The sequence below is a fragment of the Petaurus breviceps genome, unplaced genomic scaffold (genome assembly GCF_028583685.1).
Source record: "Petaurus breviceps papuanus isolate PSGF00001 unplaced genomic scaffold, PetGlider_PUasm1.0 90919, whole genome shotgun sequence".
Taxonomy (NCBI): Eukaryota; Metazoa; Chordata; class Mammalia; order Diprotodontia; family Petauridae; genus Petaurus; species Petaurus breviceps.
In genome coordinates, this window is record NW_027187378.1 from 40,017,289 (window position 1) to 40,035,816 (window position 18,528).

General features: G+C 41.5%; 1 protein-coding gene across 6 annotated transcripts in view; it reads right to left on the reverse strand.

The window, feature by feature from the left end:
* PLEKHA2 (pleckstrin homology domain containing A2) overlaps positions 1 to 18,528 on the reverse strand; it is a 137,086-nt gene that overhangs the window by 22,749 nt on the left and 95,809 nt on the right. For all 6 annotated transcript variants that reach the window (XM_069075857.1, XM_069075859.1, XM_069075862.1 and 3 more), the window contains 5 exons: positions 16,041 to 16,138; positions 7,261 to 7,398; positions 6,091 to 6,237; positions 4,901 to 4,969; positions 4,246 to 4,316 (listed from right to left, as the gene is read on the reverse strand). In XM_069075857.1, coding sequence (XP_068931958.1) covers positions 4,246 to 4,316; positions 4,901 to 4,969; positions 6,091 to 6,237; positions 7,261 to 7,398; positions 16,041 to 16,138 — 523 coding nt within the window. The remainder of the gene's footprint in view (positions 1 to 4,245; positions 4,317 to 4,900; positions 4,970 to 6,090; positions 6,238 to 7,260; positions 7,399 to 16,040; positions 16,139 to 18,528) is intronic.

Genomic DNA, 18,528 nt, shown 5'->3' on the forward strand with positions numbered 1-18,528 from the left:
AACAGGTGCAGACCAATCAAGATTCCAACTTGGTTGAAGGAATCACAATCTTTCCTCTGCCCCACCCTCATTCCCCCTTAGGAAATTAGGTGTCAGGGGAGTTTGGAATTCCTATTGCTTTAATGACAGGACTCCTGGTTAAGCTGCAGGGCCCCACATTAATTCATCTTCTCCCACAGTACAAAATGGAATCATCCCCACACGCATTCTAGAAATTGGAAGATTCGTCCTTCTTTCACTTTGGATGACTTACATACAGGGAATATCTGTGAATTCATTACTGCAAAGCATAGGACTCTGAGGCAATAAGAGTCAGGAAAGAAAAACCAATGAAAAAGGCAGCAAAGAGACAGCAAAAACTGACACTAATGACTAGGAAAGGTCATCTGTATTGCAGGTTTTTTGACTACAGAAGTTAAGAAGTTAATGTTTTGGAGGCAAAAAAATGTATGATTTTCTTCAAACACTATGTTGGGTCCCCAAAAGAGGAAACGGTATCACAAACTGGGGGGAACAAGGAAAGCTTTAAGGAGAAGACAGAGTCTGAGTTAGGCATTAAGGATGCCTAGGAATTCAACAGGTGGGAAGTGGAATAGGCCCAGGGTCCACCCACAGGCTAGAAAGTGCAAGGTGTGTTCAGGTTTATAGCAGGGAGTCCTGCAGCTGGTAAACAGTTAGAATCACAGATTTGGAGCTGGAAGGGTCCTTAGAGATCATCTAGTCTACATTCATTTTAGCAGAGCCAGGATTCAAAGCAAGGTCATCTGGTTAGAAAACCAACACTCTTTCCCCTATACCCTGTGAATACAATGGAGCAGGAGCGGGGAACAAGGTAGCCTCCTTGTTCTGTGAAGTTTGGATTCAGTCAAAGGGCTGCACTTGAGGATCTAGAGGGCCACATGTGGCATCGAGGCTGCAGGTTCCCCACCCCTGCAATAGAGTACGTCAAAGTCAGTCTGAATAGCTGAAGTAGCTTTGGCTACTTTAAATGGCTTCAAATGCCAGGCTAATGAATGCAAACTTAACTTGGGAACCACAACAATAGCTAACATTTTTTTGCACAAACTATATGTCAGGTCCTATGCTGAGCACTTTATAATTACCTCAATTGATCTTATGACAAATAACCTCATTGTACAGATGAGGTAAACAGATGTTAAGTGACTTGCCCAAGATCACACAGCTATTAAGTGTCTAGTGTCTAGCTATTAAGTGTCTAAGGCTAGATTTGAACTCAGATCTTCCTGACTCCGGGCTCAGCCCTCTATCCACTGTGCCACCTAAGGAGTGGCTGAAAATTTTTTAGCAGGAAAGGGATTTCTGAGCAGAGAGATGACAATGATATATAAAGAAGAAAAGCCTGATTTATGTAAAAAGGATGGATGGCAAGGGCAGAAAGAAGAGTTAAGATTTTCCTCTATTAAGGGGGTATCCTTGTGGGTTGTATTAAGAACTTACACTGGGGTAATGACAATAGGAGGGAAAGATAGATATTATATAGTCAGAATAACAGGACTCTGTAACCAATCAGACACAAGCACTGAGGAGAGGGAAGAGTCCAACACTAAGGTTTTGAACAAGGGTAGGTAGTCTAACAAAAACAGTGTAATCAGGTCATTGCCAGCCGCTAGGTGGCACCATAGTGCATAGAGCACCACCTTGGAGCCAGGAACCTGAGTTCAAATTTGAACTTAGACACTAGCTCTGTGACCCTGGGCAAGTCACTTAACCCTGCCTGCTTCAGTTTCCTCCTCTGTAAAATTAACTCGAGAAGGAAATGGCAAACCACTATAGTAGCTTTGCTAAGAAGACCCCAAATGAGGTCATGAAGAGTCAGATTCAATTGAAAACCCCTGAAGAACAACTACAAGACATTGTACATTGTTATGTACTAAGCGTGTCCAAAGCCCCATCTAGTCCAACTCCCTCATATTTAGGGCAAAGGGAGACTTAAGTAACTTGTCTGAGGTCACAAGGGTAGTGATCATCAGAAGGGAGGATTGTAACCAAGGTCCTCTGACTCCGGGCCTTTCCATGGTACTCCTCTATCACTTATCTTATAGTAAGTAATTAATGTCTGTTGAACTGAAATTAATTGTACTGGCAGCATAATGCCCATCAAAGCATACTTTTTCTGTATTCTGGGTCCTTTTACTCCCTAGAAGCCAACTTTTTTTGGACTGGGATATAATAGGAATCCTTGAGTTTTCCCACTTCAGTCAGTCACTCAACAAACTTGTATTACGTGCTTGCTGTGGGCTGGGGACAATACTAGTAGCAGGGGGGTACAAAGGAAAACAAAAAACAGTTTTTGCTCTCAAGAAGCTCGTAGAATGAGGAGATAACACATGTAAACTACATACGAATAAAATACATACAGGATAAAGATAATCGTTAGAGGGAAGGCCCTAGAATTAAGGGGAACCGAGAAAGGATTCTTGTAGAAGGTGGAATTTGAGCTGGGACTTGAAGGAAGTGAGGGTGGCCAGTGTCAGAAATGAAGAGGGAGAGAATTCCAGGCACAGAGGAAAGTCAGTCAGTAAAAATTCCCAGGATTGGAAGATGGAATATTTTGTCTGAGGAATGGCAAGGAGGCCAGCATCACTGGATCAGAAGAGTAAGGTGTAAGAAGATGGGAAAGATAGGAGGGAGTCAGGAGGGCTTTTAAAAACCAAACAGAGGACTTTATATTTGATCCTGGAAGTGATGAAAGATATTGGAGTTTATCAAACAGAGGGCTGACATGGTCAGATCTGTACTTTAGAAAATGGTGGTTTCTGGTTCTTCATTTTTTAAGGAGACCAATGACATCATGAATGATGTCTTGAGTTGGGCACGAATTGGATTTGAGTGAGGCAGAGTGGCACAAAATCATCAACCTCATTCTCTCTTCCAGAGTCATCTACGTCTAAGTGTCAAAACAAAAGTCAGGATGACTGGTGATGGCCCAGGATGCAGTGGATGACATTGGGGTCTTTGATGTCAACCAAGTTCCCATCTTCTGATAATTACTACCTTTGTGACCTCAGACAAAGTACTTAAATCTCCCTTTGCCCTTTTTCCTTGCCCTAAAGATGGGGTTTTGACACAGCACCTAAGTCAGCTACCTTTGTGTTTGTTGGAACAGATTATTCTTTTCTGCTCATTCTTCCAGGGGAAGTCTTTACAGGCTTGGAGTAAATATCCCCCTAATTCACTAATGGTTTTGAGGTCCATTGGTTACCCTAAATCTGGTTTAGCTTGCCTGGTGAGATGGTTTTACTGGGATATGGCTGCTACAGCTTCTTGGAACCATAGGTCAGACCTTTACTTGAGGAAGATCACTTTGACACCTGAGTGGGGGAGGGGATAGACTCAAGGCAGGGAAACCAACAAGAAGGCTATTGCAATAGTCCAGTTGTGAGGTGACGAGGGCTCACACTATGGTGAGGGTAGTGTCAGAGGAGGGAAGGGAGCATATGTAAGAGATGTTAGATGGTAGGATTGACAGGACTTGACAACAGATTGGTTATGGATTAGAAGAGAGGGTGGGGATTCAAGGATTAAATATATATTTTAAGGCTGGGTGATTGGGAGGATGATGGTATCCTCAATGGTAAAAGGAAAGTTAAGAAGAGGGGAGGGCTTAAGTGAGTTTAAAGTGCCTATTGGACATCCATTTTAAGACATCCAATAAGCAGTTGTAGGTGTGAGAGTGGAAGTCAGCAGAGAGGTTAGGGCTGAACAAGTTGGTCTGAGAATCCTCTACACAGAGATGATTGAATCCAATCAAATCATCAAGTGAAAGAGTATGGAGGAAGCGAAGATGACTTAGGACAGAGTCCTAAGGGACCCCCAACATTAGCAGATGCTATCTGGATTAAGATTCAACAAATGTGACTGAAAAGGAATGCTTACACTTAACACAAAAACTAGCCATGTGACCTTGGGCAAGTCACTTAACCCCAATTGCCCTCCAAAAAGTAAAAAAAAAAAAAAAAAAGGAATCCTTAGACAGGTATTCATTAGGGTGTTTTCCCCTCATGAGAAAAAAAAAAAGGAAACAAACCAACTTTCCCTTGACCCTTGACTACTCTTCAAGTAGCCATTTTTATCTTTTTTGTTCTTCACTGTTAAACATCTAGGGAGAGTAGACTACACTGCTGCCTCCACTTCCTTACCACCCACCCACCCACTCATCATCATTTGGCTTCTATCTGCACCATTCTTCCTGTCAGCAAAGAATCAAGCAGAATTAATAGTTACCCAGACTTGACCAGACACTCATGAGTCTTGAGTACGTCTTTCAGAAGGATGGTTCGCAGTGGCTCTCTGTCCTGGGGTGAGAGACAGAGGAAGGTGGGGTGAGTCCATCTATCACTGTCCAACAACCAACTGACACCTTTCTCCTCTTCCTCACACATGGTCACCCAGAAGTTGTTCTGACTCAGTGGCAGAGATCTCCAAATGTATGCAGGATGAAAAGCAACAAAGTGCAAACTCAACCATGAATGTGGCCTCAGAGATGGCTAGAACTCAGATCTGTGTGACCTGAAGGAAATAATTTCATCTTTCGTCTCAGTTTCTCATCTTTAAAATGGAAAGATTGGACTACATGATCTTTATGATTCGTTCTAGCTCTAAATCCTATGAGTACATGAATTCCTGACATGAATGGAAAATTTGAGAAGACAAAGAAAAAAACATAGCACCATTCATAAATGTGAGAAGGAAAGGAGTCTAGGGATAGAAATCTCTGTGTTAGAGAGGCAACTGAGAGAGAAAGTGGGGCAATTTTCTATGTTCAAGCCTGTGATCATGGTGTGAGTGTAACCCGTGTGTTCATAAATTTATGTAGGCACAAATATGCCCAATAGGCTGAAGGATTCTGTTGCTGGGTCCCAGAGCTACCACTACTCACCTGTTCACACTTGAAGTAAGAGAGGGAGAAATCATCAAGAGCAAAGAAACGACGTTTCCAGTTCTTTCTCTGAAATAGAAGAAAGATAGATGTCTCTTTGAATATAGCTCCCTCCAGGGATCTTATCCCATCCTGGGGTGGCAGGTTCTACGATACCAATGCTATGCAGCATGATATTTGAAGCAGCAACTCTTGTCTTTTACTAGCTTTGTAACTTTAGGCAAATCACTTTATACTTGTCTGAGCCTCAGTTTCCTAATATGTAAAATGAGAATAATATTAGTGCTTATAAGCCATGGTGAGGATGAAATGAAATTATCTATTTTGCTTTGCAAATGTTAATGGGCTATACCAATGTTAGCTATTGCAATAGCTAATAATTATTGTATAATATCATAATGATATATATAGTGTAAGATTATAAATATTATTATTATTGTTGTTATGGCCAAGCTCACAGGAGAGTTTTGACTCTAAAACAAGATGATGGATATTAACCTTAAAGAGTGACACAAAGTGAGGGTGAGAAGGAGGAGGAAGATGGGGAAGAGAAGGAAAAAGAAGACTGCTTAATTTTCCAAGGGGATATTGGTCTTTTAGATTGCAGGTCTAATACTCTGAACGTTCTGGGTAAAGAAACAGTTTTAAATAGGTCGACACCTTATCCTAGCATAATTTTTATCTCTCCCCGAAAGCCTCTATGATCCAGCAATTCAGCTCCATAAACATTTATTAAGTGCCTACAATGTGCTAGGCATTATGCTAATGTTGGGCAAAAGACAGTTCCTGCCCTCAAGGAACTTACAGTCTAATGGGGGAGAGAACATACAAACAAATATCTACAAAGCAAGCTATATATAGTCTAACTGGGAAAGTATTGGAGTTAAAGGGATTAGGGAAAGCTTCCTGTAGAAGGTGGGATTTCAGGTGGGGCTTAACAGAAGCCATGTTGGTCAGTAGTCAGAGTAGAGAAGGGAGAGAATTCCAGGCATCGGGGACAGCCAGTGAAAATGCCTGGAGCCAAGAGATGGAATGTCCTGCTTATGGAACAACCAGGAGGCCAGTGTCATTGAACTGAAGATCATGTACTGGGGAGCAAGGTGTAAGAAGAATGGAAAAAGAGGAAGGAGCTAGGTTATGAAGGGCTTTGAATGCCAGAGTCTGGCCTCAGTCCCAATGCTGGCACTTACCACATTCCCCTGTTTCACACAATAGCCACTCTTAAGGAGGGGTGGCCCCGCTGGGGATCGACAGCCTGAAGTAGGAATGTAGCTCTGAGATCTTCGGAGGATGGCATGGTGGCCTTGCACACCAGCATCAGTCCCATCTCCGCCATTCTACAAGAGAACAGCCCCAGGAGTCAGTAGTTTTTCCCTACCCTACAAACTGACTTTTTCTCTACTTAAACCCCTTTACTCTTCTCCTACCCCAACCAGACATTTGGATTTCCCTATAAGAACAATGTTTTCTCAAGACAAGGCTGTTGCCTCAGAGATATCATCAGAGCTGAAAAAAACAAGAGGTATCTCTAATCAGGAGACTTGTGTGTGTGTGTGTGATCTATATATACACACATACCTACATATATACATACACAGTGTATCTATACACACACATAGCCCATATTTGCATCTTTATAATCTAACCACTGGAGGGCAGGATAGAGAAGGGAGGAGAAGGTGACAGATAAGAGGGGGAGGAGAGCCCAGTACACATATTCTCAGCTTGGCTCTTTTCCTCTGTCCCTAATCTCACATAAGATCCCTTATGTACTAGGTACTCCTAGTATAGTTTTAGGTACTAGACAGAGGCAGCTAGGTTACATAATAGGGAATCAGGAGACTTGAGTTCAAATTCTCCCTCAGCCTCTTACTAGCTGTGTGACATTGGGCAAATCACCACTGTCTGCCTCAGTTTCTCCAAAAGTAAAATGGGGTTAATAATAACACCCATCTCCCAGGGTTGCTGTGAGGATCAAATGAGATAATATTTGCAAAGCACTTTGCAAAGCTTAAAGTGCTATATAGATGCTAGATGTTGTTATTGTTATTCTAATATGTGGCTCCATTCTAACATAGCAGTTAGAAGCAGAGGACTAGTATTTCTTTCTGTCACCAATGTAGAGCCCTGTTATTACTGCATCCCCACCAATGAGAGCCAATTCAGAGTAATCACTTTTCAGGTGCTGGCGAAGACCTCAGACTTAAAGGTCTGGGTTCTCTTGCCCACAAACAGTATCTGCAGCTCCTCTGAATCCTTAATCCAAGACAGATTTTTTTTTTTGCATATGTCACATCAATGACATCATACCCTTGATTTTCCCAAAGAGGAGCCCCATCCCCACCCCCAATCCACTGTACCTGGTTGATGGGTGTATGTACCACAACCCCACCAATGATCTCTGTCTTATATGCCACCTGTAGCTTTTTTTCTAGGGGCTGAGGAACTGGGCTCTTGGCAACCTCAGTAGCCAGGGTCAGGCTCCCCACTTTGGGCACCTGGAAGAGGAAGCACAGAAACTTTTAGTACAGAAGATAACACTAAATATCAGAACTGGGACTCAGTGGCAGAATGGGGTCATCTAACTATTGAGTTTATTGCTCTTTTGATGACAACTGCCTCTTAGGTACATACAAAAGAACAGATCGAAAATTGAAAGATTTTAGAAGCAAATTGCAGACCGAAGGGAATCTGCTAAGGTGAATGCTTTTGAAGGTCCCCTGGGTCCCAACAGCAAGAGGACCCAAGAGCTGACAGTCCCAGTAGCCTCACCTGATGATTCAGTTTTTGCATTTTAATACAGGAGTACAATGCCATTCTCATCCGTACATATATTCCCTGCTACTCAATCCCCTCATCCAGCTATTATACACAGAGTTCTGTCTGGGGAAAGGGCCTCTCTCCTTCTCTTTGGTAGTTAGGAAATTGTGTCTGATCAGAATGATCTGGTCTCCAGGAAAGTGTTCACACTGTAACACCCCTGTCTTATCTTTTATAGACACAGAAACAGAATGCTAGGAAGTATAAAGCCAGTCAGTACCTCTTACATATCCTAGTGAGACAGATGGCTCAGGGCATTGAGTACTAGACTTAGAGGCAAGAAGACCTGAGTTTGAAACCTGCCCCAGAGACTCACTAGCTGTGTAACTTAGGCAAGCTACTTAACCTCTCTCTGCCTCAGTTTCCTCCTCTGTAAAATGCAGTGCTAATAACAAGACCTACAGCCCTGGGGTTGTTAGGAGGATCAAACAAGATAACAAGTGAGATGTTTTACAAACTTTAAAGTACTATGTAACTGCTAGTATTTATCATCATCATTATTGTCATTATTGTATTTTGGCCTCTCCAAGACTGTTCAGTCTTCCAATCCCTGAGCAGTGAGATCAACAGGGCAGGCAAAAACAAGACAAAACCACAAGTCTTTGCAAAGGCAGCTGCTAGGTAAAATGCAGTAATTAGCACTGCACCAGGAATCACACCATTCAATCTCTATCCAAAGAGACCACTCAAAGTTAAGTTGAGTCTCAATGTGAAAGAGTAGAAAAACTGAGATGATTCTTGCCCTGAGAGCTCATTTAAAATACACACAGAAACCTTCCCCTAGAGACACCTTCTGAATGGTGGGGCAAGAACTCCAAACTGGGCTTTAGAAGATAAAGGCAGAATTAAAAGTTGCTTCGAGGCTGGAGCACATTGAACAAGCAAATATCAGAGCAGTCTGACTATGCATTCCATTAACCCCTCTCCAGACCAAGTTCTTGCATATCTAACTTCTACAGCCTCTGGACTCTGGACTTTATTCTTGCTGACTGTTAAATTCAGCCCCTAGGGGTGGCTAGGTGGCACAGTGAATAGAGCACCAGCCCTGGAGTCAGGAGGACCTAAGTTCAAATCTGGCCTCAGACACTTAACACAAAAACTAGCCATGTGACCTTGGGCAAGTCACTTAACCCCAACTGCCCTCCAAAAAGCAAGATAGATAGATAGATAGATAGATAGATAGATAGATAGATAGATAGATAGATAGATAGATAGATAGATAAGTAAGCAAACAAATAAATAAATAGATAAATTCAGCCCCTAGTTTCAATGGATTTCCATGTGCAATAATTGATCAGTACTGAATTTATACTCCTAAGAGTATCCACACTCAAATAGTCATAAAATCTCAGAATGGTAAAAGACTTCAGGCTTTCTAGTCCAACCCATACCTGAATGGGTACACAGTGTCAACAAGTAAGCATCCAATTTATGCTTGAAGACCTATAGTGATGGAATCCTCACTGCCTCCTAAGGTAGGCCAACATACTTCGGACAGTTCTTATAGATTAGAAAGTCTTTCCTCCCATCAAATTAAAATCTCTCTTTCCTTAGCTTCTACCCATTGTACCTGGTTCTTCTACCTCCCTTCAGTCGTCTGCAAATTAGGTCAATGTTACCTACGCCTTCAAATTGTCAATAAAAACATTTAACATGACTAATAGGGAAATATGTTTTAGATGATTGCACATAAGTAACCTATATCAAATTGTTTACCATCATAGGGAAGGGAAGGGGGAGGAAAGGGAGGGAGAAATTTTGGAACTCAAAATTTTATTTAAAAAATGAATGTTAAAAATTGTCTTTAGGGGAGGCCAGGTAGCACAGCGAGTAAGAGTAAGAGCACCGGCTCCAGTGTCAGGATGACCTGGATCAAATCTGGGCTCAGATACTCAGCACCACACCCAGAAATAACTGGCCGTGTAACCTTGAGCAAGTTACTTAACCCCGACTGCTTAAAAAAAATTGTCTTTACATGTAATTTGAAAAAATAAAATAATATCTACCAGGCAGGGGCAGTGGGAGTGAGGGGGATGGGGAGGGGGGAAGAGGTTAAATGGTTAAGAGGAAAAACCCAAAGACAGATCCTAGAGGGACTCCATTAGTGGCTACTCATTGACTTCAGTCACTCAATCAGTTCTGAATCCACTTAGTTCCAGTAATATCTAGCCCAAACCTTGCCATCTTGTTTACTAGCATAAAAAGGAAAACTATGTCAAATAAATGCTCTGCTGAAGTCCAAGTACCTTTGTTTCTGGCCCTCCTGCTCCCATTCCCTACTTTCCAACTGCATTATAAACTGAACAAAAGCCTGGCAAAAAGAATGGATATCTGACATTTGGGGTACGCTCTATAACTCCTTTTCAAAACAATTCAGAATTCCCATTCTTTTTTTTTTCAACCCACCCCAATTTAAAAAGAAAATCACCATAATTCCACTTACCCTTCCCCTTACTCCTTAATGGCTGACCTCCTGGAGATGAACTTACTTAGCAGATAAAGCCATTCCCAGATCACTTTTCCCACATTTCCCTGAGCTATGACTATGTGTCACAGAACCTTTAGGATGAGTGGATTTTATTCTAGTTTCTTTCATTGGTTCCATAAGAAACAACTCCTAGAGAGTAGAATGGAGAGTAAACCTAAAGTGGGAGAAATTTTGTAGTCTAAGGAGAAGAAAGTCCCCAGAGAACAGGTGCCACAAGCAATGGTGATGTCAGTTTTCACAATGATGAACTTGAAAAAATTTTTGTTTTCTGTTCCTGACTGTCAAACCCTCTGAAGGAAGACGGGAAGCCATCCCCAGGATCTCTAGAATACTGCTTGTTCCTGACCAAGAAGTAAGAACCCAGGGAAGTTCTTGTTGCTATTCTGAGGAGTCTTTAAAGCTGGTTCCACAAATTTCTTATGAGACTCGTGAACATCATGATTCTTCTCCATCTAGGACACCTACAGAATAACTTCATAGACTCATTGAATGGTAGAAATAAAAAAGAGAGGACCAGGCGAAAGTCATTTCCACAAGGTCATAGCTATTTAGTGTCAGTGCAAAGCTTTCCAATTCTTGGACAATGTCTTTTCCCAACTGCACTACAGATACTAGTTGGGTTTGGCAGGAGTCCCAGGGTTTATGGGGAAACTCCACTATAGCCCCAGGTGGTGAGAGGTCTCTTGGCCAGGAGCCATTTTCTGGAAGAGAAGCTGGAGGTGAAGAGTTGGGCAATTAGGTGGAGGCAACCCCTAGGGAGGTAAGGCCCTTTATGGAGAGGGAGAAGGAGGGGAGGGAGGAAGGAAGAGAGAGGGAGAGGGAGAATGACAAAGAGAGAGAGAGAGAGAGAGCTAAAGGGAGAGGGACAGGGACAGAGAGAGGGACAGGGAGAAAGATAAAGGGAGGAACAATGTACCTGAGAGCAAGTAGAGAAAAATCCATGATTACAAGAAATAAGCCAGAATTCCAAAGAAACCACAGATTAAAATTTGGAAAAAGTCCAAGTAAAAGTACCTTGGCTTGGTCACCACATCCAGTGAAGGATGTGAGAGCCCAAGTCCTGAAAGTGTTTTTAGAGAGCTGCTTTGTTAGAGGACTTGATGCAAACTGTGATGGGACTAATATCTACTAGGATTTCCCCACAAGATGGGTTAGGTCCACCCCTACTTTAGTTTTTCCTAAAAAAGAGACAAAGCTGTCCCTGGTACTTGACTGGCCCTTGCCTACCTTGACACAGTTTCCTTCACCTGAGGGCATAAAAAGCCTGGACCACATGTAGTCAGGGCCTGGATGAAGACCATGCAAGTCACCATGTCCTTTATCATATTCCGACCTTATGATGACCAGACGAGTTTCCATATGTAGATGAGGAGGGAGTTGTGTCCAGAGAAGGTTAAGTACCATTGTACTTGTGGCATATCTTTGCTGTTTCAGGGCGAAGCAAACCTCCTTTGGTGAACCGTTCAATGACTTGTGAATACCTCATTTCATCCTAACATTAAACCTGAACCAAGAGGGCTGCCATTAGGGATGCTTCTAATACAGGCCATTCCCCTGTATCCTGAACCATGATAGGACTATAGGCTTAATAGAAACCTCAAAGACAGTTGCCTCTTTGAGGGAGATCTTTAGTTCACCCACCCTCTATGACCTTGGGTGAATCATTTAGCCTGAGCTTCAATTTCCTCATCTATAAAATTTTGGTCTTTAAGCCAACCTTCCAGTTCTATATCTACTGTCCTATGATCCTCATGATATGCTGGCAGCTATTCAAAAGATATCTGTAGAGAATCACCTACATTGCTTAGCTTGGCATCCCTTTCACTGCATAATTTTCAAAGCCTTCTAGGGAATATGTGTGATTCACCAATACAGGCATTTCTTAAAATAGCACATAGTCATCAGCGGTGATATGTTTTTATTGTAATAACTCAGTGTCTTCAGGAAGCATCAGATTTAGAGTGAGAAAAGACTTTCATCATCATCTAGTCCAATCCCCTTATCTTAGATGATAAACAATGAGGCCCAGAAAGAGGAAGAGAGTTGCCCAAAGTGGCACAGCCATTTAGGAGTAGAGTTGAAGATCAGGTCATGTGAGAAGATGCTGAAGGATCTAGGATTCTTAGCTTAGAAAAAAAAAAAAGGAGCTCTGATAGCTGTCTCCAGGTACCTGAAGACCTGTCATATAAAAGGCAAATTAGCTTTGTACTGCTTGGCCCCAGAGGGAAGAACTGAGAACAGCCCGTGGACATGGACATGGATATGGCAAAGAGGAAAATTAGGTTTGATACAAGTAGGCATGTGTGGGAGCAGGTTCCAACAGGCTCAGGGCTTACTGTTAAAAAATTTCAGTGTGAATGTATGTGTGATGACCAACTTTGATAGACTGGACTCCTCTCAGCAATGCAGTAATATAAGTCAATCCCAAAAGACTCATGATGGAGAGAAATATGTGCATCCAAAGAAAGAACTAGAAAGAACTGAGTTTATATCCAGGTGGAAGCAAAATACCTGATCTTTTTCCTTCTCTTATTTGGTTTTATGTCCTCTTTACTATTTTTCATTCCAGCTGATACAATCCATCTTTATAACCTGACTAATGTATAATGTGAAAGTATTTACAGATCCTATACTTGACTATATGCTACCATGGCGGGGAGGAAGGGGGACAAAATGTGAAACTCAAGGAATTGTGGAATTGGATCCTGTAAACTAAAAGGAAACAAACAAATTAACTAAAAAAAAAATTTCAGTGTGAGTATTTACACCTCAGAAAAGCAAATGCTTTGAATCGGGGCTTAATTTCTTGTTTCTTCTAATTGACTAGACTCAAGAAAGTGATGGAGAAAATCTTAATATTGAAGATTAAACTTAAAAAGTACATCTCATGCTCTGAAGAGCTAGCTGTTAAATGTTTACCAGCAAACTCCTGGATATAAAGGAACACTTTCCTAACAACTAGAATTACCCAAGTAGGCAACATCATGTGTGTTGGAGTGGGAGTGCCTACACGAGGTGTGAAATTGAATAAGATAACCTCTGAATTCTATTCAAGTCCTGAGATTCTACAATTCCATGACACCCTCCTAAGAGAACTTATTTGTAGAGAGCCACTGGAGACAAATTTGTCCAAGCATGCATTTGATGATAAAGAGTTGAGCGTTAACCTTCCTTAAAAGAACACTGCGCCATTCATGAGTAATACAATTAGAAAATAGGAAGTCTGATAGCATTAGGTAAAAGTTCTGACACCCACAAGGCAGACAGCTTCTCAGCACACATCAATACACACACGCTCAGTAACACACTCCCTCTCTCTTCTACTCTTATATGATAATACTCAAAGGAGCTATGTTTTTTTCAGCATCGGGGGAACTCCCTCCCTCAAAGCAGGGCAGATTCAAACCCTTCTAAGACTTAATAATCTTAGGGTGACATATTCTCCAATCTCTCCTTTGTCCACTGGGTCTTTCTCTGAAGCCTACAAACACACCTAAGTCTTTCCCATCCTAAAATATAAAAAACAAAAAATTTAATTTGACCTGATGATTCCAGCTGGCTTTAAATCCATATCTCTTTATCTCATTCATGACTAATTCTGAGAAAGCTATCTAGACAAAGTACCTCCACTTCTGCTCTCGCCCTCTTCTAAATCCTCTGCAAACTGGTTTCCAACCACATCATTCAACTGAAAGAGATCTCTCCAAAGTTACCAGTGAGCTCTTAATTACCCAATCTAATGACCTTTTCTCAATACCTTTGTGGCCTCTGCCACCTCTGATATTATAGTTCCCAATGTGGCCCTCTCTTGATTCTCTTTTTACATGTCTGACCACACTTCTGTATCCCTTGCTAGCTCATCTCTGTCATAGCCATTAACAATAGATGTTGCCCTCAAGGCTCTGTCCTGGCCTTCTCCTTTTTTCTCTCTATAATCCCTCACTGAGTGATCTTCTTAGCTCTCATGGGCTCAATTATCATCTCTAGGCAGGTGTTTCTCACATCTATGTAATCAGTGTTAGCTTCTCTCCTGAGTCACCAACTGCCATTTGTACATCTCAAACTGGATGTCCCCAAAGGCAAAAACCTCAACATATTCAAAACAGAACTCATTATCTCACCCCAAAAAACATCCCTTCTTCTTGACTTCCCTGCTACTGTCAAGGGTACTAACATTCTCCCTTTTACCCAAGTGCAAAACTTAGTCATAGCTTCCTCAAGTCACTCAACCTATCTAACCTGCTGCCAAATATTATTGGGTTTTTATATATTTTCACAATGCTTGTTCATGTAGAGTCTCTTTTTTCCACTCACACAACCACCACTCTTGTTCAGGTCATCATTACCTCTACCCTGTGTGAGTACAAAAGTGCCAAAGGCACAAAAAAAGGCACAAAAAAGTACAAAGCCCTAAAAGGATATTATGATATCCTTTTAACTGGTCTCATCTGTCTCTACTCCAATTTGTCCTCTACTCAAGCTGTCAAAGTGACTTACCTAAAGCAAAAGTTCAACCATGCTATTTTCCTATTCAGCAAATACCAGTGGCTCCCTCTGTTTGCCATTTAAAGCCCTTTGCAGCCTGTCTCCGTCCTCCCTTTCCAGTGTTCTTACATTTGACTCCCCTTCCACAGACTCTGTATACACCTAGCCATGCTGACCTCCTTACCCCTTCTTCAAACACATTATTCCTTATCAGTCAGTGCCTTCATACTGGCTATTCCCCATAGCTGGAATGCCCTCCCTCCTCACCTAAACCTCTCAGATTCCCTGTTTTCTTTCAAGACTCAGGTCAAATTTCACCTTCTGTAGGAAGTCTTCCCAACTCCCTCCAGCTATTAGTGCCTTTCCTCTGAGAATCCCTCCATATTACCGTGTATATATATATATATATATATATATATATATATATATATATATATATATATATATATATATGGATGGATGAATGTATAAAATCCCCTGTAGAAAATTTGTTATTTGTATGTTGTATTCCAATTAGAAAGTGACTTTCCTGAGCTCGATTTTGTCTTTCTTTGCATGTCTAGTCCCTACATGGTACCTGCCACATAAGTGTTTAAATGTTTGTTGGGTAAGTGCCAAAGGTTGGTTTTGCAATCAGGCCTTCCTTTCTCCAAGCCTAGGGATTTTTCTCCTCACCAAGGCTACCTCATCTTCTGATCCTGTACAGGTCCGAAAATATTTTCTTGGGAGGATTTTTCAGCATGCAAATAGAGGAAGATGACATGAACCCTAAAATCACTCATCAAGGTTCAGTGATGCTTCTAAAGGAAGCACCTTTAAACCACAAACTGCCTTTGTTGCTCTGGGCTCATCGACAAAATCAGCATTTGGCCAAGCAACTCCTTTTAGTGAGAGAAGGAACCAGACTGGTGAAAGAGTTCCAATGTCTCTCTCCCCTGTGCTATTCACTTCACTCTTTACTTTTCGATATAAGGAAAGCACTTTGTAATCCTTAAAGTGCTCCATAAATGTTGGCTACTACTATTATTGTTACTACAATTTGAGCCTGAGCTACCCCAGAAATTACTCAAAACATGACTGACCATAAGCCTTCCTAGGAATCTTGAAATGATACTGCCACAGAGGGGACTCTCCATGAACTTCTGCCGATTAGAGTTGAATCTCAAACTCTCAGTTCAACTTGTGGTCAACCAATCATGGTGCAAGAATAGGTGACTGGGAACTAGAAAGGGAGTAGGTCAATTGGGAAAGCCCCTAGTCCAAAGTTCTTTCCTGTATCAATTAGACCACGGGTAGAAAAAAAGGTTCTTTTGCTCATACCAAAGATGGGAAAGGCAGAATACATACTGTGATCTTGCTGGCTTGGTTCAGTGCCTCTACCCAATCCTTCAGGTCTTTCTGGTCATTGGCTTGCAGGAAATAACGCTGAGAAAGGGCATTGATGACTGCAGACAGGAGGGCAACAAGACAGAAAAGAAAAGAAATCCCCAATCAACATTCAGGCAACAAACAGAGGCCTCAATGCACAACCCATCTTTGAGATGAGGTTGCATGAGCTCCACAGGGCAGACCAGGAAAATTTCCATGATGCCAGGACACTCTGAAGAGCGTTCAAGGAGGAAAAAGCTATTACTACTCCCTCCTTTGCACTAAAAATATATCTTACTTCACAAGGAAAATGACTACTACTCCACTTCCCAATATGCGGATCTTCATGTATGAAGACAATCAATAAGACATATTCTTGGATTCCTTTTCCAAGAGTAGTAATGGATCTATGATATTACATCCCCTTTCTCTTAACCTGTATCCCTTATTGTCAGTGGCATATTGATAAGGAGTAGTTAGAATGTAGTCACCTGCGAAATAATGTCCAAATTCAACCCATGATACTGGGCTCAGTAGTGGCAAGCTTTAAATGACTGAGCTACCCAGGTCTCTTTTGGGCCAATAATTTATGATCTCCCTATGTTTGTATCTGGCTAGGCTGCCTATGGAATCCAAGGAGTCGCTTATCAATATTTTTTAGCTATAGAGTGAACAAAATGTCTGAATGACAAATATAGAATTTTGTTTTAAAATAAATTTTACTGATGCCTTTTGTTTTGACATTATAATCATTTCTAGAAATAAGCCATTCTGTCTCTCCCCCACCCTACCCCCATTCCCATCAAAACTGAACCCTCATTTGGGAGCAAAGAAAAAGTGAGGCAAAGCATCCAAGGCAGTTATCACTTCTGACTATGTTTACTATATTCTGTCCTAGCAGAACTTCACCTCTCTGCTGAGAGGAATGAAGCATTTCTCTGGGGCCATGACCAATTTTTTAGTGCCTCAGATTCCTGTTTCCTTTTAGTGAGCTTTTCATTTACATTACTGTAGTGATTGTGCATGTCCAATACTGGTTGTTAAACCATTCTAGGTAGTGGGGGAGGGGAGAAAGACACTAATTTATTTCCTTTAGAATACTTTGTGATTTCTTCAATATGGGCACACCCTCCTCTGCTTATATGAACTATGATCCCTTCATGCCTCAGTGAACCTGGTGACCAATCTGCTGATGATGAGTGATGAGACTCTCTGAGCTTAGTGAGGATGGTCTTCGGATAACAATCTGGTCCCAGCCCATACTGAAAGTTTTTTCAACTTGGTAGGACACACCAGGGTTTACACAGTTCTGATATAGTGACATGAACCCATGGTCACCGCCATGCCACAGTGAAGCATCCACTCTACTCAGGCTTTAGTGAATGTGAATTACATGGGAAGGAAAATCCCATGGGACAGACACAGAATTCAGAGCTACAAGACAAAAGAGAGCAGGAATCCTGGCTGCTCTTTCTGAGTAACAATCACAGATTTAAAGTAGGAAGGGACCTGAGAAATTATCCGGTCCAAGCTTCTCCTTTTATTTTTTGTTTCAAACCCCTCATTTTGCAGATACAAAACTGAGGTCTGGAGAGTTTAGTGCCCTGCTGCTACCTAGGTAGTAAGTAGGAGAATCAGGATTCCAACATAAATCCTATTGTGAAATCCAGCAATTTTGTTCCCACTGTATCATGCTGGCTTCTCCTTGCCACCTGTTATAGTGCAGCTCATATAGTGAGTACCTAACATACCGTGCCAGTGGTGGTTGATAACCAATTGCTGTGACATCCTTTGGAGTTAGCTAGATTAATAACCATCATTTAACAATAGTGTCCAACTTGCCAACAGAGAGGTTTTGCAACATGAATATCCCTTGAACACCTGAGGTTCCATATTAAGGACCATGGAAATACATACATATATACATATATGTATATTTTTTATAGTTGATGGGTCATTTCTGGAGTGTCTGACCAACTCATTGTGACTCTATATGAGGTTTTCTTGGCAAAGATTCTGGAGTGGTTTGCCATTTCATTCTCTAGCACATTTTATGATGAGAAAACTGAGGCAAACTGGGTTAAGTTACTTGCCCAGGGACACACAGCTAGTGAGAATCTGAGGTCACATTTGAACTCAAGTCTTCCTGACTTCAGGCCCAGCACTCTGCTGTACTATCTAGCTGCTCCACGTGTGTGTGTGTATACTTTTGATAAAATATTATTCATAACATAGATATTTTATTTCTAATCTTCTGGGGCCAGGAGGACTGAAACATCAATGTGATTCTTTTCTAGTTCCTATGGCTAGAGTAATTCTTCCTGGGAGGAGGTCTTCTGAAGAGAAATCAAAAAGACTGGGTTCAAATTCTGTTACCAACATTAGTTGGATGACCACAGGTGAGTCATAACCTCTCTGAAGCCTCAGATAATATTTGTAGTTCCTCACTTATAGAGTTGTTACACGG